The sequence below is a fragment of the Formica exsecta genome, unplaced genomic scaffold, assembly GCF_003651465.1.
Source record: "Formica exsecta isolate Colony F162 unplaced genomic scaffold, ASM365146v1 scaffold308, whole genome shotgun sequence".
NCBI lineage: Eukaryota > Metazoa > Arthropoda > Insecta > Hymenoptera > Formicidae > Formica > Formica exsecta.
In genome coordinates, this window is record NW_021850337.1 from 1144198 (window position 1) to 1171969 (window position 27772).

The 27772-nt window shown below is 35.8% G+C and overlaps 2 protein-coding genes across 6 annotated transcripts in view; one reads left to right on the forward strand and one right to left on the reverse strand.

The window, feature by feature from the left end:
* The window catches only part of LOC115237754 (microphthalmia-associated transcription factor), a 105059-nt gene that overhangs the window by 44124 nt on the left and 33163 nt on the right, over positions 1 to 27772 (reverse strand). The window contains exons 1-3 of one of the 5 annotated variants that reach the window (XM_029811000.1): positions 23105 to 23918; positions 3756 to 3963; positions 2101 to 2490 (exon numbers count right to left, since the gene is read on the reverse strand). In XM_029811000.1, the coding sequence (XP_029666860.1) occupies positions 2101 to 2490; positions 3756 to 3963; positions 23105 to 23298 (792 nt within the window). In that variant the 5' untranslated portion in view covers positions 23299 to 23918. The other 4 variants (XM_029810998.1, XM_029811002.1, XM_029811001.1 and 1 more) reach the window with 4 other exon arrangements.
* LOC115237759 (cathepsin L1-like) overlaps positions 24802 to 27772 on the forward strand; it is a 13038-nt gene continuing 10067 nt past the window's right edge. Inside the window, exons 1-3 of the mRNA XM_029811009.1 lie at positions 24802 to 25104; positions 25829 to 26005; positions 26235 to 26594. Coding sequence (XP_029666869.1) covers positions 24973 to 25104; positions 25829 to 26005; positions 26235 to 26594 — 669 coding nt within the window. The 5' untranslated portion in view covers positions 24802 to 24972. The remainder of the gene's footprint in view (positions 25105 to 25828; positions 26006 to 26234; positions 26595 to 27772) is intronic.

Below are 27772 nucleotides of genomic sequence, written 5' to 3' on the forward strand. Positions count from 1 at the left end.
CACGGCGCGGAAGAGTTTAATCAACGTGAGAAAAAATCGCAAGTGGAAATCTCGCGCGTGGATTAACAGGAAACGTGTAAATGTAAACATTTATTGAGAGTATTGGTCGAGACACCCGGTATATGTGAACGACGGGGTACGACGGATCAAAGAATCAATTTAAAGGCGGTCGCTCGTGGTATGTGGTGTGCATGTGTGTGTCGTGCGTATGTGTATATGTATGTATGTATGTTTGTACGTATATCATCGTCACCAAAAACAATTTCGCTTTATTAAGAGCCCCGGGATCGTAAAGATGATGAGTTAACGAGCCACCAGTTCGTTTCTTGTACGCATCATATACCGGGTACTACGCGCACAACCCAAGGACTTATTCGTATTATTACTTATAACTTGCGATGTAGGAGGATTAAGTAAATCTTGCACATATATGTGTATAATCTTTACGTCAAATGTCTTATAACTCTTTTTGATGAAAGTCGCACGAATTAATCGCGACAAAAATTTCTGCGTTAACGGCAAGTTGAGAAGAACGTGACGCAAAGAGCTTTATCGGCGCGCGTTTGATACGTCAAAGTTTGCTGATTCCAAGTTTTCCACGGAATATTACGTTGTGTGCAAGCAAAGGTTTAAAATCAGAGCGCCGAATTTAGCGGTAAATTTTCTCCCCGTCCGTGATGGAGAGCGTTTGACGCTTTGAGAGAAGGAGAGAACGAGTTAATTTTTATTCAAATATTAATATTAATATATTTGGTCCGTCACTGACTTTGCCGTTTTTGCCGAAATATGAAAAGTAAAATCAATAATTTTGAATTTTTAATTGACCTATTATCATTTAAAAGTAAGCATCGTATCACTAAGGTACGATGTTAAAAATATAAAATATAGCATTGAAAAGATAATATTAAATATGCCAATATTAGACTTCTATAATGAGCAGATTAAATTATATTCCGTAAAAAAAAAGTTTCGTTTCAAATGGAAACGTTTTCTTTAAACATAGTTAACGAGTGCGCAGATACTCGCGTTCTCGTTCGCTATTTGATGTTAAAAATAGCTCATTCCATAAAAATAATATGTTGTGCACACCGTGGTGTGTCACCGAAGATTCGTAATTGAAGAGCTACGGTGCTAAATTCGTGATGAGAATACGAACCAAATGTTTCCAGGGACCTACTTTCGTGGTTTCCTCTTCGCGATCGCTTATGGATTTGCTTTGCGACGCAAATCAGATCGATTTGCAAACCGAGGCGGCAATTAGCACCGCGTGCGTGCCGCGAATCCTACTTGGATGTTGCAGCGTCATGAAACGTGCTTTTGGTATAGTGCTAAATGCATGCGCGGATCTCTCGCGTTTGCGGATTCTTTTAAGACGACTGCAAGAAAAGAAAAAAGAAACAATACCTCGTTCGTACCTCGTTCGACGACGAGAAATGATCGGGAGTATCGGCAATCGGGTTAAAGAAAACTGCAAACGCGAGAGTTGTAGAGTCTTGCCGAGAAATTATTTTCATGGCGCGAATGTGCATTTCGCGAGATTATGCAAGAATCGATGATGTCGAAAGCATCTGTGATTAATTATTGAACAAGCGAGAGAGAATGAATCCATCGCGCCCGGCGATGCGGGATAACCGATGGATTACGTAAGACCAGTTAGCGTCAATCGAAAACTCAATCGCACTTAGATTGGATAAAATGAACGGGAATGACTTACAAAGAAAAATAGCTTTCCTCGCATCTCAATGCGAATGCGCCATCTCGATTGAACATACTCGCGCATTTCTAAATTTTAAAAATTACTCTCACAACAACAACGTAAGGTAATACAATTTTCCAATTGCGTTTCAATTTTTATTTAACTCGATGTCAAATAATTCGAATTAATTAATTTTTAGCTTTTATCTAAAAAATCTTTTAAAAAATTCTTATTTATATAATTTAATCTTTATACTTTAACTTACACAATTAAAATTCTAAACGAGAAAAAAAAAAGTAATCAAATATTTTCTCACGTTATCCGATATGAGAAATACTGCGCTGTACCGTTCATGTTATCCCTGCGCACATATATTACATACACACATACACATACAAACTTACCTCAGAGTTGCTGGTAGCTACGCTGGACAAACCCGGGGACATGGTGCCGGTGGTGGCGGGGTCCGGGCTCACCGAGACCACCGTGGGTTTACCGGGGTGATGCGGCAGCAGCGCGGGGGCATGCGGGTACGAGGCGAGATGAGGATGCTGCGGCTTCGGGTGATGCAGCTGCGGGCCGGGCGGTGCACTTTGCACCACCATCGGGACGGGCGGTGGCCCGGCGTCGACCGGCGTCCTGCAGCCACCCTCGCTATCGGCGCTGCCGCCGAGGACCGCATTGCCGCCGCCGCCCTCGCCTCCGCGAAACGACTCGTGCAGGTACTGGCGCACCTGGTTCTTCTGCTTCTGCACCACGTGATAACGCGTCGGATTCTCCAGCAGCGTGCGCACCTACAGATTTTCGAGAATTTAAATTTAAATATATTATATTGTAATTATGTTGTCAACAATCAAATTAAGAATAAAATTTAATTAGATGAAATTGGAGATAGAAATAAACGCCCTGATTGGCCAGTTTGATTTTGTTTTTATTCAATAAAATTGATATTTTTAAAAAATATTTTAATACGAAAGAAAAATCTAAAGAAAGAAAAATTAAATTGACGTTCAACGCTAACTCGCGACGTTACTTTAAATATACTGTCACACATAAGATATGCGACATTTTTAAATTTAATATTTTGAAAAAATTGGTTAAAGATTCAGGATCCAGAAACGCGGTTAACATACATTAGCAGAAAATAAAATTGAGAATTAATTATGAATTATTCTATTGTAAGATTTGTTACTCCAAAAAAATTTTTTAGGATTATTGTAATTTATATATTTAGAAAAAGATAAAGTCTCTGCAATCTTAAAGATCATTTTGCGTGTAAACATTATGTGATGAAGACATTATCGGTCATTCGTGACCACAGTGACCATATTGCGCGTGGAGCTAATTGCAAGATAAACCGTACGACGACTCTTACGTCTCTTCCCGTGCCCTCTCTCACAACCTGACATTATTCCGAGACGTTTAACAATATAGACACGATGTACCCAATAGATCTATTAACGACGCTATCGACAATTCGGCTCGCCTTACTACGATACAGCAAACTACAAGAACCTCGAAACTATAAGATATCGTTATCTTAACTCGTCCTCCTGTACGTATATATATATATATGCATAATGCTTGAAGCGACGGAAACGCAAACGACGGTAACCGGATGTTTGACCCTCCCCCCCGCTACTTGGATAACAAGATACTACCCATCGGGAAGACCATCGCATTGGACTTTGGGCACTTCGGTACTTAGTACGAAATCTAGCACAAACTCTAGGTTTGATACAAAACTTTGCTTAACATTAAATATATAAAAATTAAAGAAAAAAAGTTAGAGAGGGCAGACAAAAGAGGACTAAAATATATTCAATAAATATTACGGGAAAAAAATTATATATAATTTTTATATAATTAAACATAAAATTTAATAATAATTACTTGCACATAAAGAAAAAACAAATAAGATAAAATTTGCTAGCTGCAAATTTAATATAATAATCCAATATTATCTCGTACGAGGCAATCTCATAATACTGTATGATTTGATTCTCGTGCGCGGGCAATTTAGCATCGATCGCGTAAATCGAGCAATGGCAGCACATACTTGTAATACTTGCGGTGGCACATCGACGCCGATAGTGGGCAACGAGGTAGGTGGCACCGGTCTAGGCGGTGCGGCAGCTGGCCTCTGCTGCTGCAAGCTCTGCCGGAATTCCGCTTGTCGTCTCTCCTGCTCCTGCAGCTGCTCCCGCATCAGTTGCAGCTTTAATTGCGTGCGTGATGTCGGCGTAGCTGTTTTGAAAGTCGGTGGACTGAAAAAAGCCACAATATTTTTTACACGTAAGACTTTATCTCGAGATTTCTCTATAGGTGACGTACTTTTGCCATTTATATTCGCGCTAACTCGCAGACAAAAGCTAATCAAGAAGTAAAAATTTGATTAAAGTGATATTCTTCTCTCTCGCTTTTTAATATATTTTTTAATAATATTTTGCAAACAAATTTCTCAGTAAAAATAAACTTCTTAGTAAAAATTTTCGTTGCTGTTTTTGTAAGTTGTAAGTCATCCGTCAAATCAGATGACAAGCTGCATCAAGTCGTGCGGAATGAAGCTCGATCAATTATGACGCCGCGCGATTGTTGCCGATAAACGCGGGAATATTTAGCATTGCCAGTTGAGCGAATAGGTCGAGTCCTAAGTCCGAGGCAAGGCCAATTAATCTCGCAGCGCAAACACTATTGAATCGAACTATTTATCCGCGACGAGAAGACGAGAAGAAACCCCGTAAAATCAATCGGTATGATTCGTGGCGATCAAATACATAAGTCATTAATGGATAAATGCGGATAATAGGCACGTCATTTTTAATTCGCGACACGTCGCATTACGAAAAATGGTACTCAAGTCTCTAAAAACAAATATATTATATTAATTAATTTGCAAATTCTTTTAACCCACAGTTTCAAAGAGAGAAATATTATTGAAATAGGATAATTATTAAGCAAAATTATGCATTATTTAAGCATTGATTAAAGCAAAATTTGACTATTGATGAAATTTCTCATTAACATAATGGATTGCAATAATAATTCAATAATCATAAAATATAAGAATGTTTCAAAGAAGATAAAACAAAAGATAGATTTAGTACATTAATAAACATTCCGCTGCGCAAAATGATAATGCTTCGAAGTTGATTTGTTCAAACGAAATAACTAAACAGAAGCTGTCTTTATTGACGGCCTCAGTCGTTCTATCACATGATATTAGAGAATTAATGGTGCCATGATTCGGACGTAAATTCAAGTGATGATATTACCGAGTTTTGGCAGCGTTCGGTAAGATTCGCGCGATAAAGCGCGCGGAATCTCCCGAATTCGCGTATAACGAAACGGCCATATAATTCAAAGCATATAATTTACTGCACGTCGAAAGCCAGTGAAATAAGTAGAATTTTCTTTGAGCTTTGAAGGGAAAACGAACAAAATTTCACGTACATGTTGAATCGTGCGATCGCCTTTATTTTAACATTTATGATTAATATGGCGCGAATAAAACCATTTTTCACTCCCACACTATTAGCATTAAGAATAAATGTATGTCATAGAGATGTCCGTTTTGCTGCCGACTGAAGGACATTCCCAATTCGGGAACAAAGCCAAGATCTGGCCATAAGAAAGCCAAAATAGAGAGATTGCGCAATTCTAGATCGAGCGTTAGTTCCCGAGCGTCTTTCGAGACGATTTTCCTTCTTCGATATTTCGCGCTTATCATATCATATATCCACTTTGTTTTGCATAACGAGAAGTTCTTCAAATTTTTCTTCAATCTTTATTAATCTTTATTAATCTATCAATATATTTTTTATCAATCTATCGCAATTACAATATTTAATAACCTTCGCATTTTTATTCATTTTATTTATTGTTAAAATATTATCAGAAAAAAGCTATACCTGCACATATTTGCTGAATATAATCCGCGAGATGTCTAGAAACCGATCTAATTAAAAAATTCAACGACGCAACATTGCAATCGTCTTCTGCATTATTATTCGTTGAATTGATTTTTCATAGAAATTTTTTACTTTAAATTTATAAGAAATTTAACAGATTCATTATTATCTCGGGATAAGGATTAAAGGAATGCATCGATAACGAAACTTAAGAAATAACTGTTTAAGAAAACTAAATGATCAAACTTTTGAATTCAAGATTCAATCTTGTAGCCAATAGAGGAACAGAAGCGATGTCACATCCACAAAGAATGACGCTGAATATTCGTTCAAGTCTTAAACTCAAAAGCCATCGTCTTTGTACGATTACGAAATTAAAAATTCTTCCGTTTCCAGCCGAGCGGCCGTAATAAAGCTGTTACAACTTTTATAATAGTAGTACCGGCTGGTTCGTGAAAGGCGATTTAATCAGAACACCGGCTTTCCCGGAGACCATTAAAACGTCTTACGAATTTTTCTATCGTCTAAAAGAAACAGATTTGCCTCTCTCTTTCTTAACACTTTTGTTTTTAAAAGCTTTAACTTTTTCATCAAGATATTTACTAAATTTTCCTAATATTAATTAAAAATTACAATTTAAGATTTTCATTAAAATATTATATGATATGACACAATATTGGAAAAAGATGTAAACTTCATTTTCACTCCTATTATAGATACATATATATCTCTCTCTATTATATAAAATAAAATATTATGATAGTATGTTTTATATAATTTTGTTCTACGTCAATCTTTTTTTATAATAATTTATTTCTTTTTATATCAAGCGCGTTTTGTGTTTAACTGAAAAAATATGCCACTGAGAATGCCCGTTTTATAATACGTATATTATAATTGCTATCCAAATTAAGTTTTTAGTATAATTCTTTTTAATATATTAAATAAGAAATTTTTCCATATATTTAATAAATTTGAAAGAATTATAATATATCGCCGGAAGAGAATGGCAATCAGAAATAAAAATCAGGTATTACTTGTGACGGCTGAGTTCACTAGAAAACTTGTGACCGATTAAAGAACGGAACGAAAATACTGATAGAAGATTGGAAAAGTTTCCGATGAAAAATTTTCTGCGGGTAAAGTCAAAGTTGAAATGGAATTGGGTAGTTTTATTCCTTTCTGATAAAATTGTTGTATCTCTGATACAATCCTGATACAATCTGATACAACAATACAGATATATTTGGTGGGAAAACTGAGCGCCGGCGAGCTTGATAATGTGTACCTTTGATTCCGGCTGTTTGTATTGTTTCAACGCTAGAATATCAAATTTTATTCGCCCGTTACGCCATTAATTAGGGAATTTAATATTGCTCCTAGACGAAATTTGCCATTGAAAATCGATATAACCAAATTACTCTTGTTAAGACCGAATTAAAAACGGTAGTTCCACTTAGTAGAAATTTAATTACCTTAAAATCTCATCGTGGGGGAAAACTTTCGCAGTTGCAGAGATCGATTATAATTTGTTCGTTGAAATTTTATTATCACATAATTGACGAAGTTCAATAATAAACATCAAATATTTTCATCGATCGATTTCACGCAATTAATACCTGTTATTTAATTATATCTCAATCTCACATATTCTACTAATAATTATTAACAAGTCATCTTGAAACTGATAATAATAGCAATAATAGTAAATCTGTGTATGATAATTGAAGGATTGCATTAATTCACATATTGTTAAATATTGTTTAATATTACATGATATAACTCTCGTTATCGCTTGGACAATGCAATCGCATCGATTTCAAATACGTTCGCGAAAGATTTCGGCGGCAAAAGCTTGACTTTTTATAAACAGTCAATGGATCGAAGGTGACCACGGCGCACTCATATATTTCACCTCGACGATATTGGATATTGGCCGGTCGAAAATAATTTTCGACTTTACATTGGATACCATTAATTCTCCAAGGTCACGTACGAGTCCGCTCGCGCAATACCCGCACGAATTTCTCTCTCCATACTACGTATCACACTTTTTGCCGGCGGGCTTTTATACATGTCCTGCTTAGCAGACTAAAGTGAGAAAGGAGAGAGGGGAGGGCGCGATCGTAATACTGAATTTAGTGGTTATATAAAGAGCGACGGAAAATCGCTTATGGTAGCTTCATGCAAATGCGCGCGAACCCTCTCCGGTCTTCCTTCTTACTCACTGTCTCTCTATATGAAGTATTCAAGGAAGGATTCTCCTGCAAAAGAATCCTCGAGAGAAAAAATTTTAAAGTTAAGAATAGAGTTATTCTAATTAAAAATTAAGAATTATTTTATCATTAATTATATATATTAATCTTGTATTATAAGATGTAAAAAATAATTTATAACACGCGAGAATTTTATTATAATTATTACAATATTAGAAATTATAACTGTTATAATAACTGAAAGTTTGTGTGACTCTCTATTAAAGAGAAAGAGAGAGAGAGAGAGGAAGAGAGTGCGCGTGAATTAAAATAAAATAAAGAGAGTTATGATAGTATGTTTTATATAATTTTGTTCTACGTCAATCCGTCAATCTAATAATTTATTTCTTTTTATATCAAGCGCGTTTTGTGTTTAACTGAAAAAATATGCCACTGAGAATCCCCGAGCAAGGATCGCCGAGCAGATATTACAGGATGTGGAAGGTGGATGGTATTAATGTGTCATTAGTCTCGAAGAAAATCGGTGTAGCTCGCCGTCGCCAAAGTTTTATCTTCATCCCCGCGAAATGAATTAAGTGAGAAAATATAGCCGCACGCTCCTCCGTGAGATGGTCGATATAAATCGCGATAATATGGAAAGCAGCTTCTTTGTCAGATTAATGTACACTTTCGACTAAGACGTCGGCTTCTCGGTCGAACGGGACTGTACGTGCACAGAATTTCATCGTCGAAGCGGAGATTATAGTCACGGGTGGGTTCTCGATCGTGAAATTCGAACAGCCATTTACTTCGATATTCGATATTCCAGCGGAGAAAATTAATCAACTACAATAAATAAGATAACGTAGTGTAAATATACATGAGTTTCTATATACTATGTCCCTATAAGATATAGAGAATTATAGTAAAAAATTCTCTTCTCAACATCTTATTTTTGAAAAAGTCAGAATTATTTTTCAATATTTATAAATAATTTTTAATACAAATAATATATCGGTTTATTAAGTTAAGAAATTTTTTATTACTTATAAAGCAAGCGCACAAATATCGATAAATTTTATAAATTTGAAGCAGAAGAAAACAAACTTTGCAGCTTTCAGTCTGCAAAGTTCTCTATAGAATTGAAATGTACGACATAAAGATGAGATAAAAACTCTTGTAAGATACATTTGGTGTCATATTAAATGCCACGCCACCCTCGCATTCTCTCGTAGCTCTCCTCAAGTTCTCCCGGCGTAGAATTTAATAACAGATCGGCGAGCGACCCCGCGTCCGCGAAACAAACTGGCTTAAAATAAATTCTTCCTTTGCCTCCCGCGTTCTTCAACGTCGCTAACACCAGCTACAAAAGTTTCGTGGGGTTTATGAAAAGCTCGAAAGTGTCGACTGATAATAACAATCATAATCGTAATAAGCAGGCAGCGGAAAACGATTTACCCTCAGCAGAGGAACGAGGGAAACTTGTCGGGAAAACTTCATCGAGTTTAACGGAAACGAGGCGAAGGAGAGAAAAGAAGACGGGAACAAAAGAAAAGGAACGAAAAATAAGGCGAAGAGAAAAAATAACGAGATGGAAATACGATGTTAAGGTACGAGTGCCCCTTTGAAATATTATGCGACCAATACCTTGCGTCAGCAGACATATAGTTTCAATTTGCGACTTGTATCAATATGTCATTCATGTAAGCCGTCTTTCCTCACAATCTTGTCTCTTATCGCACGCGCCCGTTTTTCTCGGCGCATATTGTGAACCATCACACATACTGTTTGTGTTCCAACTAATATCATAGAAATTTGGAATACGATATAAAAATAGGGAAAGGGCAACATCGAACAATACAAAAAAAACAATTCATGCTCGATAGCAAGATATATGGCGAGCCAGATTTATCAAAACAATCCTACAGATGAATCCTTTGAAAATAAAAGATTGATATCGAATTTTATGTTGCAAATATTTCCATTAATTTCGGGTATCGAAAATATCTTTTGGTTGCTTTTTCTGGGAAATGTTCTGTATGAAAATATGAAATAAAACAAAGCTTGATGAAAGATGTAAGAAATACAAAAGACTGAAAGTACAAGCTAAAAGTATAGCTTGCAATTAACAATGTTGAAAAGTGAAGAAATTTTCCATGCCGACCGGAATTATACGGTGTACTCGATTAATCTACAGTAACGAAGCTTTCTAACAAAGTGCACTTAAGTCGCTACGCCTTGCTAAATGACCACTACCTTCCCTGTTATAGCATTACAAATTCTTCACCGTTAATCACAATCCGCCCAGGCGAAAAGATCGCGTAGAACATTTTGCGTCGATTGAGTGTCGCTTTAATTCGAGCAGGGAACTTCTAATTGAAGCGGATGAGAAGAAGTAACGATTATTATAGCAACATTTTTTCTCTCTATTGTACACATAAAAGATAAAAACTTATCACAAAATTCTTTATAGCTACAATCTATTTTTAACGATATACAATATTATAATTTACGCAATAAGCAAACAAATATAATATGTATATGTTTTTTTTTTTGTTTCTACAAATTCTCTCTTTCCTTTTGATTATATTTTTTAATATATTCTAAATAAAAAATTATGTTAATTAATACCAAGGTTTATAGGCTAGGGTTTTAGATGTAATATTTATTTGATGATATTTTTAAGGCAGTAGAAATCGAATGTCAATCGAAATCGATCAGCGCATGCTAGTAGCAGAGACTCAAGTCCGTTTAGCTCGGAATTCTCGTGCGAGATTACGCTTTCGCAAGCTTCTCGATTCGCGGAGGGTAAACGCGGAGTTTGCTGGCCGGAAAATTACGCAAGTTGACCGTACGGAATCTCAACCGTAATCTTCGGCGCGTACGTGCATATATACGTGCGGTGGCTATGAATCGTGCCAGACGATCGGACGATACGGATTCGGGTTATGCAAATGCGAGAACCGAAGAGAAAGGAGGATAGAGAGAAGGAGAGTGAAAGAGAGAAAGAGAGATGGAGATTGGCCGATACGTTACAGAGCGCGGAGGCGACGTTACCGTTACCGTAACCATTCTCGCTTACCGTAGCGGAACCGGGGGAAGGTAATCGAAAGCCCCTGGACGAAAATCAGGAACAAGGTCGTGCGAACGGCGACCAGCACGTTTGCGCGCGCGCGCGAGGTAATTAGCCCGTGCGACAAAGCGATTTAGCGAGAAATTATTCGCGATACGGTCTCGGAGTAACATTTAACGGCGCAAGGATGGCCGTCGGGCACGACTTGTGTAATTTAATCGTGTATGAATTATGCACACACCAAGATCGGTTAATTCCCTGTGAGATATATATTGGCATGAATGTATATCGAGATTGGATACCTTCCTAAATAGAAATGGTTTCCTTCTGAAATTATTTGTTTGTTACTGCTATTAATGCGTGAAATCATATGATGAACCGTTATTACGGCAAAAGTAGATTAATCGCAGCAGTTGTAAACAGAAATTTGCAGTCATAAGCCATAACCACTATCGCTGGTGATAAATGCGCGTGAGTTAAAAGCACTAATTTTCCAAACGAAAATGAGTATATATTGTCGGAATGTATGATCAGATCTGTATTATTTATAGAGCAAAACTGGCCACGGAGTATAATGGCGTAATTTTGTCAAATTGAGAAATAGTAGCATTAAACACCAAAAATTCGTATGAAAATTTGTTAATTTATAGTTTAAATAATAACAGCTTTTTCATAATTTTATACAATTTCTATATTTATTTTCAAATTTTTTACTCCCAGCAAAAAAACTAAAAAGTTCTTCCTTTGTATTTCTGTCTATTGTATTTTTAGAATAGTTGATTGCGAGAGAAAAGGAGGTAAAAATAAAACGTAATAATCTTTTATGCTAAAAATAGCCAAATTAAAATTATATCTAAAATTATATCTATTTAAAATTCGCAAAGTCATTGTCGCTAGTTATATATAAGTGGTTATATCGTTATTACAAGCAACTTAAAAAATGTGCGTTCCTCCAAGCAAAACAGCGATTCATTTTCGGAGTGTCGGAGAACGCGTTCCGATTTGGATCCGATCCAAATGTCAGTGCGAAACGCACGTATGGGAAAAAAAACCGTAGCGATATGGATGTCGATGTTTACATTAGCCTTTAGGCGAGTGCATTTTCGCGCATGTACCGCATGTATCAGTGCGATACGACCGGAAGCGAAAAATATCTGATAATTTGTGCGCACCCAAGTACAGTGTACGAACGATGAATCGCACCGTCGCGTTTCCTGCTTTTATCCGAAAGAAAAAAACACACCGGCTAATTTATACGCGGCTATTATTGGGAATTATGTTCCTGTAACTTCCATATTCATTTTCAGCTTCTATCCAACGGCAACGGCGCTCATAATTTTCCTCCTGCGCTCTTTTCCTCAATAGCCGCCGAGGTCGGCCCCGCCGGTATAACGCCGAAATTGTTTTGAATATTTATGACGCGTGTGCGTAATTGTGTGAAACTGTTTTACGCGATATATTTTACGCATACCGATAATCGATGGAGAAATGACAGACGTTTGCAACAGGAAGAAGAGACGGTTAAATTCAAATAATTTCAACGCGCGGTTTATGTTGTGTTATGACAAGCTCTCGATTAAATGTAACGCGCGCGCTAAATTTAACATCGGACCATTCAGCCAGATAGAGTTTAGTTTTGGATCAATGATCGGTGTGGCGAGATTTTCGAGAGAATACCATATAATAATATTTCTCTCATAATAATGTTATAATTAAATGCTTTGTAATTATTATCAGGCCTTAATTAGCTTTTTTTTTTAGATATTGTTAACACGAGAGCGAAATAATTCGGAAATTTAATATAATTGTTGAGAAATTTCATATCGTACTACTTTTTATCGAAGCTCAAAAATACATTCAGTATTTTAAAATAAAATATGTCAATTTATATACAAGATTACTATTTGTATTCATATGTATGTAATAAAGCCAGATAAACACGTGTTAGTATATTTTATCGCGAGACTATAAAGAATAACAATGTCGATGTTGAAATATAACATTAATTGTCTATCGCCAACAATATTTCGGAGTTGATTTAAGATTCGGTGATTTTAACGGATATTGTTTTGCACGAACAGATTATGACGGAAGTTTTCGGAAGACGTCAACAAGTGATGAGATTGCGTAATATATTCGAAGGCCTGGTTGCAATTTGCATGGCGCTTCGATGAACTTCGCGAACGGATGCGGCGGATACTCGCGTCGTTGCATCCGCTGCTGCACACGCTGGTTGCTCACGAGCAAAGTGTTGTCTACGAGTGGAGACGGGCAGACGAGTGATTCGCGTTCAGTGAGGAGTTGCGACAAGGACGTTTAAATTTGGATGTAGTGTTTACGACCGACGTGTAGACGACGTGCGCGACGATCAAATACAGCGCGCATGAAACAGGAAGACCGGTGTTCCTCGTCTCGAGACGACGAGGAACTCAATACATGGCGTCAACTGCCAATGGATTATAAACCGAGGAATAATAGCGACGTAAACGCGGCCGATAAACTGGCGGAGAACGGACTGAACGGAGTGATTTGCTCACATAGTACTCTCGGAATCGATTTCCTCGTCAAACAAAGATAATGTACAGAAATCTATAAATTCGTATTCTCTCGTCACGCTCTATTTTCCCAAGCTCAAAATAAAAAATTTACAGCTTAAATTTTTATGTTTGATGTGATGATTAACAGCCTTTTAGAGCTTTTTATTGGGCGATATTAAAGTAGAAATAATTAAAAATGGAAATAAAATTTTCATATTTTATCAATCTTCAAGAATCAATAATCAAATATTAGAGCTTTTTATTGCGATATATTAAAGTAGAAATAATTAAAAATGGAAATAAAATTTTCATATTTTATCAATCTTCAAGAATCAATAATCAAATAAAGCATAAAGACACACGGTATAACCATTTCATGATCTTTTTATATAATTAATTTACGAGAATGTTACTTATTCACGCGCATACAACTGTCAAAATAGCTGTACTATCTTTAGTTTCTATAGAATTAGTCAGACAGTTACGGTTATGGAAATGACGATGTATACAAGAATTCGTGACCAACATTCTAAATTATTTAAAGACGAAGTTTATAAGCAGGAACAAATGATTATAAGTATCGTATAACCATTTTAATTATGTCTGCATATATTATTATTATGTACATCTCATCAATATTATAAAAAAAAAATATTAATATATTCCTAATAACTAAAATTCTAAAAAAAGTCTAAATTTAAAATCTCAGACAAGAGGCAATACGAGGTAATCCAAATGCCTGCGAAACGGGTTAAAATTAACGGTAAATAATATAATTGTATGGAATGCGCACATATAACATCAGACACTAAGGAGTTAGTTCTCGATCGGTGCAGTACCAGCCTTGCAGTCGCGTGGCACGCAAAGGTCGTGCCACGGTGGAATGGTTGTCGGGCGCGACAACCGGGGCGAGTGTCCCGTCGACGATCGACGGGTCCATCTCAAGGATCATCCGTAGATCCTCGTCGATGCCGATGTGGACACGTACCCGTTGTTGCTCGTCGTCGACGGGCGAACGCGTGGTATCCGAGACGGGACGATCGTATGGAAGAGACGAAGCCGCGAAATGCGACGTCGCACGCGCCGGCGGTGACGGCGGCGGCACCGACGTCGACGTCGTCGTCGTCGACGGTCGTCGTATCACGACGTCGTTAATGCGATCTAATCGCGACACCAGCTCCTCGAACTCGACGATCTGTCGCGCGGTATCGAACACGCCACCGCCTTGCATCGCACGTTTTCGCGCGCGCGCGCGCGATCAGCCGGCCCGGGGCGTCGCGACGCTACTACTAAAACCGGAGCAGCATCGCCGACGACAACGACGAATGATGACGATGATGATGACGACGACGACGGCGGCGACGGCGGCGGCGGCGACGACGAAGAAGCGCCAGGTAACCGACGGACGGGATGCTCTAAACACGGATCCTGTACCGTCTCATTCTCCTTCTCCTCCTCCTCTTCCGCGAAAGATGGACAGCTGACGCCTGTCTATTTTTCTCGCTCCCGCCACGCGCGCATTTATTTTCACTCCAACTCGACAACGACGATGTCGCGCTCCGACTCGACGCTTTTGAAAATCGTCGCGAGACACGTGTTTCTCTTTCCTAAACAATCGTTTACGATCGTTGATCCTACTTGTGGCGTTCATAGAAAAATATCACAGTATGCGGAACCGATTTATAAGAATATTAAATTAAAAATTGGCTATTTAAAAAATTACATCCTGCAATTGAGGCTTTAAATATATAATAACATAAAAAGAAATTTTTAAAACTGATCAATAATAACTGTGATCGCAAACTTTATATATTGATAGATATGCTATATATGATTGTGTAACTAATATTCTATAGAATTTATAAATAGTATAGCTCTCTTTATTTTAATGCGTGAATTAAATAGTATTCTTGAAACAAAACATTAAAATATTGAAAATATGTAATTTTTTTAAACAAAATAATAGAGAACTTAATATAGTCTCTATATTAAAAGATAATATTAAAATATAAATAATGATATATACATTTTTAATTTTATTTTATTAGTGTAATTTACAACGTTTTTATTTAAAAATTACAGAGAGAAAAATCATATGATATTGTAGTGTAGAACTACAGCTAGCAGGTAACAACTAAATGTAGATCAAAGTATATAGTATCGCGTACTACATATTATATCGAATTTAGAGTATGTGCGCGCAAGGAAATATCGCAATAAAATGACATGATTCTCTTATGTTGATATATTTGCATCATTCGCTTGATTGCGAATCAAGGGAATCACCGAATCATACGCTACTTATCTTTGTCGGCGAATGAAAAATGTGTCACCTTCCTCCCTCAACGTGGTAACACTTACCGTTCGCGCTCGCACATGTCGTGTTGAAATTTATTATTACTCGCGTGTCTTGCTTGGCTAACTCTACTTAACGATGTTCTGTCTAGATTATAACTCTGACCGCAAAGATACCGCTGTGTAAGAAAATTTAAATTCTGATTAGCGTTAACGACATTATTGCAATCAATCTTTTTGTTATTTATTCAAATTAAATTGTAAACTTTCGAAATTAAATGTATAATTTTTACAATAGAGCACGTAACATTATTTATATCTAAATTTATACACAGAACAATGTATTTCAAATATTTGAAAAATAAAATGGAATTATAGATAAGTTGGTTATTGATACTGACGTTAATAGAATTATTATTTTTTTCTTCGATGATGATTAAAGAATAGATATATACACACATACATATTCGTTATAGTTATATATATTTTATTTACGCGTGTACCTGTCACACCAATTTATTAAATGATGTCTATTTGATCAAAAGACACATATATAAACTAACTCTATGAAACTCTCGACGATGAGACTGCCCTGTGCATACACAGGTGCACGATACGTCTTGCATCATATTCTGTGCGGCATGGCTCATCCGTTCAAAGATGCGTTACGTAACGTGTACAACGAAGAGCAGCTGCCGGCGAACGTGTACGATCGCGTACGGCAAACAGCTTGAAAAATAAAAAAAGACATCGGCGCAAAAAAAAAGTTCCGCCGCGTCGTGACCGAGGAAACTGTTATCGCGTTTTCGCGAGCGCCGTGGCGGCGGCGGCGACGTGCACACTTATCGGAATTTCCAGTCATTGCACCGACTAATGCGAGTATCGAGCCGGCTCGTGCCGGATTCGTGGCAGCCGTTCTCATCCGTCTGCCACGAGAGAAAGAGGGAGAGAGAGGGAAACTATCAGTATTCGCCATTGTCTGGCAAAGTTCGCTGGCTTTTGTCGGTTCAGTTCGGAATTGCGTCTTGCAGAAAGAAACGTATAATGTTGCCCACCACGGATATATCTCGCACTCCCGTAGGAAAAATTGTGATAAAGTGGCATTATTCCTATATTCACATATATCCGCATTCGTGACAATGAATCAAAGGAATCACCGACGCGTTTGCTGATTATTATGTATTACAATTTAATTAATTCCTAATTAATTGATAATATTTCAGGATCTATATGAAAAATAATATTATTAAACATAGAATTTCACTAAAGAAAAGGAAGAGAAAAAGAGAGAGAAAGAGAGATAAGAATTATGAAAATATTTACCTATATTATGGAGAGATTCATTATTAATATTAGTATTATTATTATTATTCACAATATTAATTGTGATCTCATCATTATTATTATCATTATTATAATTATAATGCAATGAAATAAATTAATATTTGCATATATTCAATGTCGAAAGCGGAAGAAAGAAAAGGGCTTTAAACTCTCGCATTACATGATAAAAACGGAATGCGTTTCTCTCACAAACGAATCGTCCAACTTATCGAAATCGTTATCGCGCTCGCTGATGACGCATGATATTCGCAGGCACAGCATTCATTGTACACGATTATAAGTAACATGAAATTAAGTCTATAAATAATTAGCTTAAATTATACGAGATCGACAACATTGTGTCAATGATGCGGACATTAAATGAAAAATAAATAGAAAGAAACATGAAATTCTAAATTAGATTAACAATGATCACTGTTTAATTTTTTCTTCACGAAAAAGATCTAAAGGCTGAAAAAAATTATAACTAGGCAATGTGTGCAAATTATTTCGTGTCCTTGCGAGGTAAGGAATTTGCGGCGAAATCAACGGCTTGACAACAGACGTGACAGATCCTTGATAAATAGGGAAAAAACCGGCACCAGTTTCCACTGCGCACCGGAAAAAAAGTCACGATTATGAGAATCATGTCGCATGACTTTAGATAATGCGTTTTTTAAATTTGTATCAAAAGAATTCGAAAAGATTAAAATTTAACTACCAATTAATCACAATTTGGATAAGAGAACTGCTTCCTGGTGATGTCACGATTGAAAAATCTAGACATTATCATACGTGTTGAGTATTCTTGAAAACGCCGGAAATCGCATCGTCCACTTCCAGTACAAAGGTTAATTTGCCTCGAAAATTATGCGTAGAAAACTAGAATGGCGTACGGAAAATGCGTTCCTGCTTTTAAATTTAAAACTGCGACCAATACAGATTTCGGTTTATTATTTCTCCGCGTCGGTGACTAAAAACGCACTACTTTAAATAGTCGAATCTTTTACCGAGCGTCCAATATATTTTCGATCTTAAAGTTCTATGAAAAATATTACTGCCGAAACATATTAACCTTTTCATGCCGGAATATTTTATAAAATAATAAAAATTAAAATATTTTAAACAAGAATATTAAGAGTTTTTAATCATAATATAATTGAAATAAAAATAAATAAAATTGTTTACATGCAAAATTAATAATTTTTCTCGACTTTCTAGTTGTGTTGCTATAACTAGTAATTAGGTAAAAATAGTTGAAATAGTTTCGTTAAAAGCTGCAGACTGTTCAAAAATTTGAAGTCTGTTAAATGGAAATCGTGAAATAAAGAAAATAAACTAGAGGTAGAGAATTTAAATAGATTCTGACAAGAGGAGTCAGAGAGACAGAATATGAAAAGTCAAACGCTTGACGCATATATATATTCATGCAATTAACAGTAAAAACAACTATTTTATACGAAGATATATGCGTGTTTCTTCAGAGATATATCTATATTATATATATAGAATAATTATTGTTTACAAATTATCAATCAACTATTAAAATTCGATTAAATATAGTTTTATAATATATTTTATAAAATTTTAATGTGTAACTTTTCCACAAGATATGTAATACTGTAGAATTTAACAAATTGAAGGAAATTGAGATCTAATTAAACTGTCAATAAAAAAAGTGAAGATTCTTGTGATGCATCTTGTATGTATATCAACTAATCTCATATTCAGTCCTAGAATAAATATGATTCATCACGTTTACATTCTGAATTGTGTCAAGTCACGAAACATTTTTCAAGGTCTATAATAGTGATATCTAGCGATCAATCTCAATAGAATAAGCCATATTTCCTTATACAAAGACTATTTAACCTCGCAAACCGTGACCGCAAATATTCCATTGTATAAATAAATGTATCACTCAAAGCGAACAGAGATGTGCCAACCGTATTTATATAAAGTAGTACTTCGTTCTCTATTTCCGCTGATTGCTTTTATCAAAGAGATCGTTGATCCTTCGTTGGAGAACTCCTACCTTCCTCAATATAAACTTAAAAGCAATCCAGCTGAAGATCTATCCGATGCGGATGCTTCATGGGATAGCATACAAAATTCAAAGATGATGATTCGACTTCTAAAACGACTTTTTATCAACGCCTTCTTCGTCTTCCTTCTTTCTCTCTCTCTCTCTCTCTTCTTATTTTTCTCCCTCATCCCTTCCCGCCTCTCCTTCTTACTTAATTGTTTCGTATTGCAACGCGATCTCCTTTCCATTCGATTGTATTTCCCCGAACGATAAAGCATCACAACGTAAAATAGGTCATTGATTTCACGATGCACCACGAGATGTATTCACAATTATAATTCATTGCTACTAATAAATTAGATGCGCACTTTGCTAATTCCCGAAAGATTATTGATAACGATTATCCATCTCTCAATATTCAGCTGAAAATCATTATTCGCTCGCATATGTACGTTTGGTAAACACATTACTACTACTGCTCGTTAACGCGCTATCGTCCGCGTCACGTACTGTAGATTGTCATATCATAGATTGCCGCGATAGATCAGCGTCATAAGCGGAACGATAAACAGTAAGATTCTGATCACCAAAACTTTTCCGCGATTAGAACAAATACATTAATATAAGATTGCTAAAATGATAGCTATTCTCTTATATATTGAGATATAAAATTATATTAATTAGATTTTATTCCACATGAAAATGATTCTACAATGATTCATATAGTACTAATATAAAATAAAGATAATAAATATCATTATTCTCTTTTTCTCTCTCTCTCTCTCTCTCTCTCTCTCTCTCTTCATTTCAAAGACAACAACGTAACAAAATTAAAATCTTTTTCGATTGTCAATAAATAAGTACGATAGAAATATAATAGTATATTCTTCTTTAGTGAGAAATTTCAAGAATCTAAGCACAATATATCTTAATATATTCATTCGAAGTTGTTCATTCGCCGCTGCATCTATTCTATGCGTAATTGAAATTTTAGCTTAGGCTCATGTTGCCTTCTCCGCGGATATCAATTAACGCCCGGTAGATGAAACTGATTAGAACGCAAGAACTTTCAGGAGCAATTCGAGCACACCGGGAAATTCTCGGAGACTGTGAAAGTTGATATTCGCGGTGTGCGCTCAGCTTCTCGTCTGGAACTCGCGGATTGCTGGTACCCGAGAGAGAATCTAATACGAGTTAAGATGCATAGACTGTTCATCGAAGATAAACGCGTGTTTTCCTGGGAGATCGCGATTACCAATCACGATCGCTTGGAACTGTCATTGCTCGCGATTTAGCGAACACGAACGAGCCTTTATACGTGTTGTCTCGTTGATAGATTCATGACTAACGACATGCCCCTTTTATATGCCATTTAAAAGCTTGGTTACAAGGTGCAGAGTCCACTTTATTCAATGCGTAACAGCAAAATCATTATAATTTGCCGAAACGTTCAGTATAAATTTTTTTTCTATTTTATTTTATATCCATATGTTTTTTACGCGAATGTAGTTTTTTACGAGATTTAATTTTATTTTATCGAATAATTTTACAACTTTTGTAGTTATAATCACAACACGTTTTGTGATTCTTGTTAAAAAGCAGACATATGCAAGGTTTGATTGGATTTGATTCGATTTTGCAGTCAAAATTGGAATTGGAACTTCTTTTATTTTTTGTCCTTCCTGTATATACGCGGTATGTAAACACTATATGTGGTTCTCACTTCAATCGATGAGATACTATCTCCGAGCACTGAACGCCAAAAAAAAATCTTTTTTTTTTAAATAAATTTGTGCCTGGGGGGAGGGGATACGCGTATTTTTTAAATATCATCTATAAAAATTCGTTAGTATCCATTTCTTTCAAATCCTACATAAATTAAACGAGACAAAGAAATTGTAAATAGTAAATATAATATCAGTTTCACGTTTTTTAATAAACATGTAAATTACATATTGTTATAATTTATTTGCCATATAAAATGTATATTGATAAGTTTGACGTGAATAGAGCGCATCAAATCGCGCATTTATCATCCCACTCTTTTTATTTTCTTAACGATTCTATTTTCCCTCTCTTACACGATTTTATTCCAATGTCTTTAAAGAATAGCCAATTAGTATATAGAAAATAATATTATTGGTTATATTAAATAATATAATGATAAATACCCGATATAAAAGGGGAAAAAGATTTAAATATCGTGAAGTTTAATGATCCAAACCAAGATTACGAAGATTTATGAAAAGCTTGCTAATTAAATTACACACCAAATTATTGCAGCAATTTATACATCCTGCTTTTTTAATAATCTGATTAGATAACCTACTCCGTTTTAAAGGAGAACATGCATATGCATTTAAGAGTCATAATTCACTAAAAATAAAAGAATGTTTAGCAATCTCTAAATCATAAATCATTAAAAAGATAATTGATTCGTCGAAAGCCTTGTGTGCCAACCTTTAAAATTCAATAATAACAAGTATAAGAATAAGAAAATAAGAATATTAAAAACCTTGAAAAAATATGCATTTATATTTAACAAAAAATTGTATGTATGTATATGTGAACCAAAATTATGCGTATATATAAATTTCTATATAAAATAAATTCGTAAAGCTGACTTTTTTGAAAATTACTGATACACGCAAACGAATTTGCATATTTGATATGTGTATTGCAAGTACATCTCACGTACGCCGTTATCGCGCACGTACATCATCAAATACAATTTCATCCTCCAAAATTTATCATATCAGTGTGTGACGCGACATGCTATAAAAGATGTATATATTCTTAATGACAAATATGCATATACTGATATTCTATAAGCTCTCGTCGATTCAAGAAATTTTATTATCAATTTTTATCTCATCTCCCTTCAATACCTCATTTTTTTATAACAATATCATTGTTCTGTTGCATAATAAATATAATAATTATTTTTCTTTTATTTCCTCCTTTTCTTCACATTTCAACTCTCTCTCTCTCTCTCTGTCTCTCTCTCTTTCTGTCCAATTAAATTTTAATCAAACTATTTTCTATAGAAGACACATGCAATTAGCATAATCATAATGTAATTTTAATCACTATGTTAAGGAAGGACATGCAGTTCTATACGCACGTGTAGGTGTTTAAAACCCAATCTTATCGCCATTCAATATTACAACGATCAGAACATCGCACTTGTATAGATAACGTTATTATATTAGAGATAATGATCGAGTTCGATGTATTACGTTGTGTTTATTATGTCCTACATAATATAATTATTATGATTTTGATTTTAATTATTAATTGCTATATTATTTATTAAAATAATATAATATAAAATTTGCGATACCAAAGATTGATTCAATTCGTATTAATATTATAATTTTAGAATGTATTTAAGAAAAGACTCAATATTCAAATTTTTTACTAAATCATTTAATATAGATTAATATATTTTTAACATAGATTCTCTCTATATTGTGTCATGTTGCCTAAATTTATATGCCATATCTAAGTCGCATTAAAAACAATTTATTACGTGTTAAAGATTAAAATTTTTTGATATTCATAATGACACAGTGAAATTTCTATATTTTCTGCTTCTTCGTAATCGTTCACGCAGTGCAGCTTGACGATATCGTATTCCAAATAAAAGCATACTCCCACACGAACCGCAAAACTGGAGTTATCCGCCTCCTATTATTTGAACATCGGCACGCATATTCCGCATAATTGTCGTGTCGTAAATGAAATTTACGTGTCCAATAATTATGATTAATGTAATACGAGTAATTTATATTCTCTGGTTTCTCGTTAACCGCATTAACTCTTCAGCATTACATCGATGATATTAATATTAATCGCTAAATTTCTCAGTGTTAATCAATATTAACGACACTAATAGATCCATGGATTACTTTCATTATCATTTGTTACCGCAACAATGTCAATGTCAATTAAACAGAATACCCCGCATTATCTCGCGTATATCAGTCTGTTTGATTAAAGGATCTTTTTTTTTTTTTATGTTATCAACGGCGCCGAGATGACGTACCTGCCGGTATCGGGCGCGCGGCTTTTCAGCTCGTAGTACATCAATTCCTTGGTGGACGTCGACAAGAGGGACAGGGCCTGCTCGAATTCGTCGTCGTAATCTCCGACGATGGCATGGTGGGCGGCCGTGTCGGCGATGCCGAGCGCGGTCGTCAGGTCGAAACCCATGTCGACTCCGGACTCGTCCATCATCATGGAGCTTCGAATGTGCCGCGCGCTGCCGTGCGCGCGACGAATCACGGCGGACCGGGCCGAACGCGCGCGTTCGAAACTTTAGAGCTGGCGGGACGCGATGCGTCGCGAAAGATAGCGATAACGAGGAACACGCGTGAAGAGGGATAACGAATGTACACGGAGAGAGGAATGCAAGAAACGATGCTCTCTCTCTCTCTCTCTCTCTTTCTCTCTCTCACGGGAGGAATCGATGGGATTACTGGGGAGATAGACTTTTTACGGGAAAGGGGGAAGGGAATTATGGGAGATGGATCGTCACGGCGCGTCTCTGATGGATCACGAGCACCGCGAGGAGACTCCCATTTTGCGGAAGTGTCAAGAGTTTTCGCGCGACTTGTTGGCGTTCGCGCGTGCACGCGTGCGCGGCTCCGTGACGTTCCTTCTCGGTTGCGACGCGCGTTCCATCGCCACCTTCGCGCGCGTTCCTCGAGATTTATCTCAGCACTGGCGACGACGACGACGACGAGCAGCGACAACGCGGCGACGTTTCGCGAGAAGAAACGCACGAACGAGAGGACTGACGACGCGACGAGACGAGCGTGACGCGCGTGTGTATCGATACTACGCGGACCGACCGTCCGACGGGACCGCCACAGGCGTCGCGGCGGCGGTAGCGGCGGTGGCGTCTGACTTATGACTATCGCCATCTCGCGGCCGACCGGCAGTTGTCTTTGAAATGGAAAGCTCCGCGTGGGCGACCTTCCGCGGACTAGCTTTTCCAACGACCTCGTGGCTTGTGGCGCGAGGAATGTTCAAAACAATAACTAGCAAAATAAATTATGTTTGTACAATATTTTCCCTCTCTTCTCGATATTTTCGATCTCTCTTTTATTTAATATGTCTACATTAATTTGCCCGTGTATCATGTGATATCAACAAAAATCTTTAGCGATGTATATGTATATCTAAAGCAGTTGAATTTTTAAATATTTGATATTAATACTTGCTGCGAATGATATAGGATGATCGAGAAAATGATTAACTTCTTCTGAAATTTCTGTTGTGGATAAAAAATATGTTTTTTTCATACTTATACACGAATTGATTCAAATATTACTATGGTCTTTAAAATCAAGTTACAAGTAATAAAAAATTTTAATTATATGATTAAATTATATTGATTAAAGTAACTTATAGTATAAGTGCACAATTTAATACTTTGAAGAACACTAACAATTAAAATTACTGGCAAAATATATTTTTTAGTTTTTAATAGAAATATATTTTCGCGATAAAAAATTACATTCAAATAATAGCTATTCTCTCTCCAATTAATATTCGAATAGACTGCTTAAATTGTGGCATAATTGCAAAGTGTTTTTCTTTTCAATTCAATAAACATTCTAAGAACTGTTTAGCTACTCGTACTAAAACGCGATCCAAACACGAATGTTTAACGCGAAAAAAAAGACAAACCAAAAATATATTATTGTACGCATGTTTGACAAAATAAACATGCATCAGCATAATACGAATGATTATCCGGTGAAGTAATTCGCGAATATGCTGACTTCGATTGTCCGATACTACAACGATATTATGACCTCATGCAGTATCGTAAAGTTCGTCAAAATCATCGTTACTCGGATCTGTCGTGCAAATTAATTAAGGATAAATTATTCGCCACGAGTCGCCATGCGTTCGCGATTATATGCGATACTCTCGATATTAATCCTGCCTGAAATACACGCGATTTATCCGTTCAATGAAGACACTTTACCGCCAAGAATCTCGAGAAAGCTGGATGATTATTGGCAAACCTACAAGGTAACGTTTAAAACGCGAAATATTCGGACAGCTAAACTTCAAAAAATATATATTTTATTATTATTAATTTTTGCATATTGAGATAATGAAAGTAATTTTACTTAAAAATTATATATATTCACACGATTAATTTTCATTTTTAAATTATAATTACAAATTAATTTTTATCTAAGCAAGTTTATATACAATATGAATTTTAACTTTTGTTTAATTATTATTTATAGATATATATCAAAATTTATATAAAAATTGAAAATGCTGATATTATTTTAACTTGATGTTTAATAAGAGAAAATATGTGCATCTTGTAAACGATCTTTCTACGACGGCTTTTCTAGGATTGCATATACATTTGCGTACATCTTACGAGTCACGCAAAATAATTACTTAATCAAAAGATAGACATATATAAAAAAGAAAAAAGGTCATCGCAATACACGTCATAGAAATCAATGCAATCCGCATATAATGTCAATCTATGACTACATTTACACTTTCATTTTAATCTGGTTATAACTATTAACTTAAAATATGTAATTCACACATTTTAAACTAGCGTCTAACTCTGATTTACAACAGTATTATAATATCAGTTGTTATAACACCGATATAAACTAGCGTTTACACGATACTTTAAGTCAATAGTCAAAACTACGGATGTTAATAAACCAGATTAATGGAAGCGTGTAAATGTAGTTATTGTTTTCGCGATATTTATGAGCAGACGCAGTTTAATAAAACGTACACGGGAAATCTGGAAAACACGAGGCGAACGGCTTGGGAACAAAACCTCGTGGAGATTTATAAACACAACCTAATGGCCGCCGCGGGACATCATAGTTACACCCTACGGGATAATCATATTGCCGATCTCAACACTCGACAGTACATACGCAATATGGTTGGTGAGCCTATAATTACGAAAATAAAATTCTAATTCAAATTTCAAGATTTTTAATTTTAATTTTCGTTGCAAAAAACTCTCCCTCTCTCTCCCCTTTTCATTAGACTTCAGTAGATAAAAAAATCTTTAAAATTTTAATTCTTTATTACAAATATTATATGAAATAAACTAATTAAAAGAAAACCTAAATAAATAAAATCGCGCTGATCATGTTTCCTTCTCTCAGATGAAACTGATACCGAGTCAAAGGCGCCGATTGCCAACCGAACCGATGGTATCGGCGGTTCTGCAGAACCCTCACAGCATACCAAGGCGTCTAGATTGGCGCGAATACGGTTTCATCACCTCGCCGGTGAACCAACGGGACTGCGGGAGTTGTTACGCTTATTCGATCGTGGAGAGTATACAGGGACAGATTTTTAAGCAAACCGGCATGCTGCTCCCCTTGAGTGCACAACAGTTGATAGATTGCAGCACGGCGACCGGGAACCGTGGCTGCGTCGGAGGTTCCCTCAGGAACACTTTGAAATATCTGGAAAAGTCGAAGGGTCTCATGGCCGGATACCTGTATCCGTACAACGCCGAGGTACGCACTACTCTTTTTTCCACCTGTCGAACATACGATTCGATATTCCGTCGAAGCATCGTGTATAAAATGTAGCATTCGAATCGCTCTCGCATGTTTTGCAAAACGTCATAAAACGTACATCTCTTTTGAAATTCAAAAAAAAAAGAAAAGGAAAATTTCTTCTCCTTATCTCATCTCTTCGAATCTCTCTTCTTTTTATCATTTCATCTCTTTTCTTCATTTCATTTCTTTCTCATTTTTAATAACCCCGCAAAAAAAAGTTCATTTTTTTGAATTAGTGATCATTAATCATAGCTATACATAAAAATTTATTGAATAGCTATTTCAATGTATTAATAAACTCGAATTTCTGGGTTTTTTTTTTACTGCCCATACGTAATAATATATTATTAGCGACTATGAACGAAGGTGCTGACAGTGCGAATTTAATTATCGCAATAAAGAAGTAAACGTCAAGGTTTATTCCATTATTTTGCGAATTTCCTCTGGTCGGAAATATAAGAGAATCTGTGAAAGATTTCGGCGACGGAGATCCAAATTATGCCAATGACGATAGTCTTCTGTAATATAAATGACGATGGCCTTGTCAGCCTCTCCCCCTCCCCCCTCCACCATTAAAAGCAAATATGCTTTATACATTTTCATATCACACATCAAGGCTATTTATTTCATAGATATTTAATAAAGTAGTGTAATTATTGCCTGTTAAATCGTGCAATAAGAAGAAAACGCGCTTATCTACGAGCCGTCTTAATTTAACACCACGACATGTTGACGACGGAATTCAGATGATGCAACCGAAAAGTATGGCAGACACACTTCAATTTAGTAGTGTCAACAAACGTGTATGGGCAAAGTGTTCTCTGCCTTCTTGAATGTCAATTTTTTCCTATTAAACTTGATTCCTTTAATTAGACGATGTTACTTTATTGATTATACATTTCATTGAATCAAATTTAAGCTTTATTGTATATATCCGCTTCAAATTTAATCAAGAATAAAAAACATTTAATAACAAAAAAAAATTCAGTTAAAAATTAAACTATGTAAGATTGTGATTAGTAAGAATATTTTTTCTAAAAGATTATTTTTTTATTCTGTCACTGTTTTTGATCAATTTTAATCACGTTTATACATTTATTCAAAAATAGCATTTACACACACGCATATATATA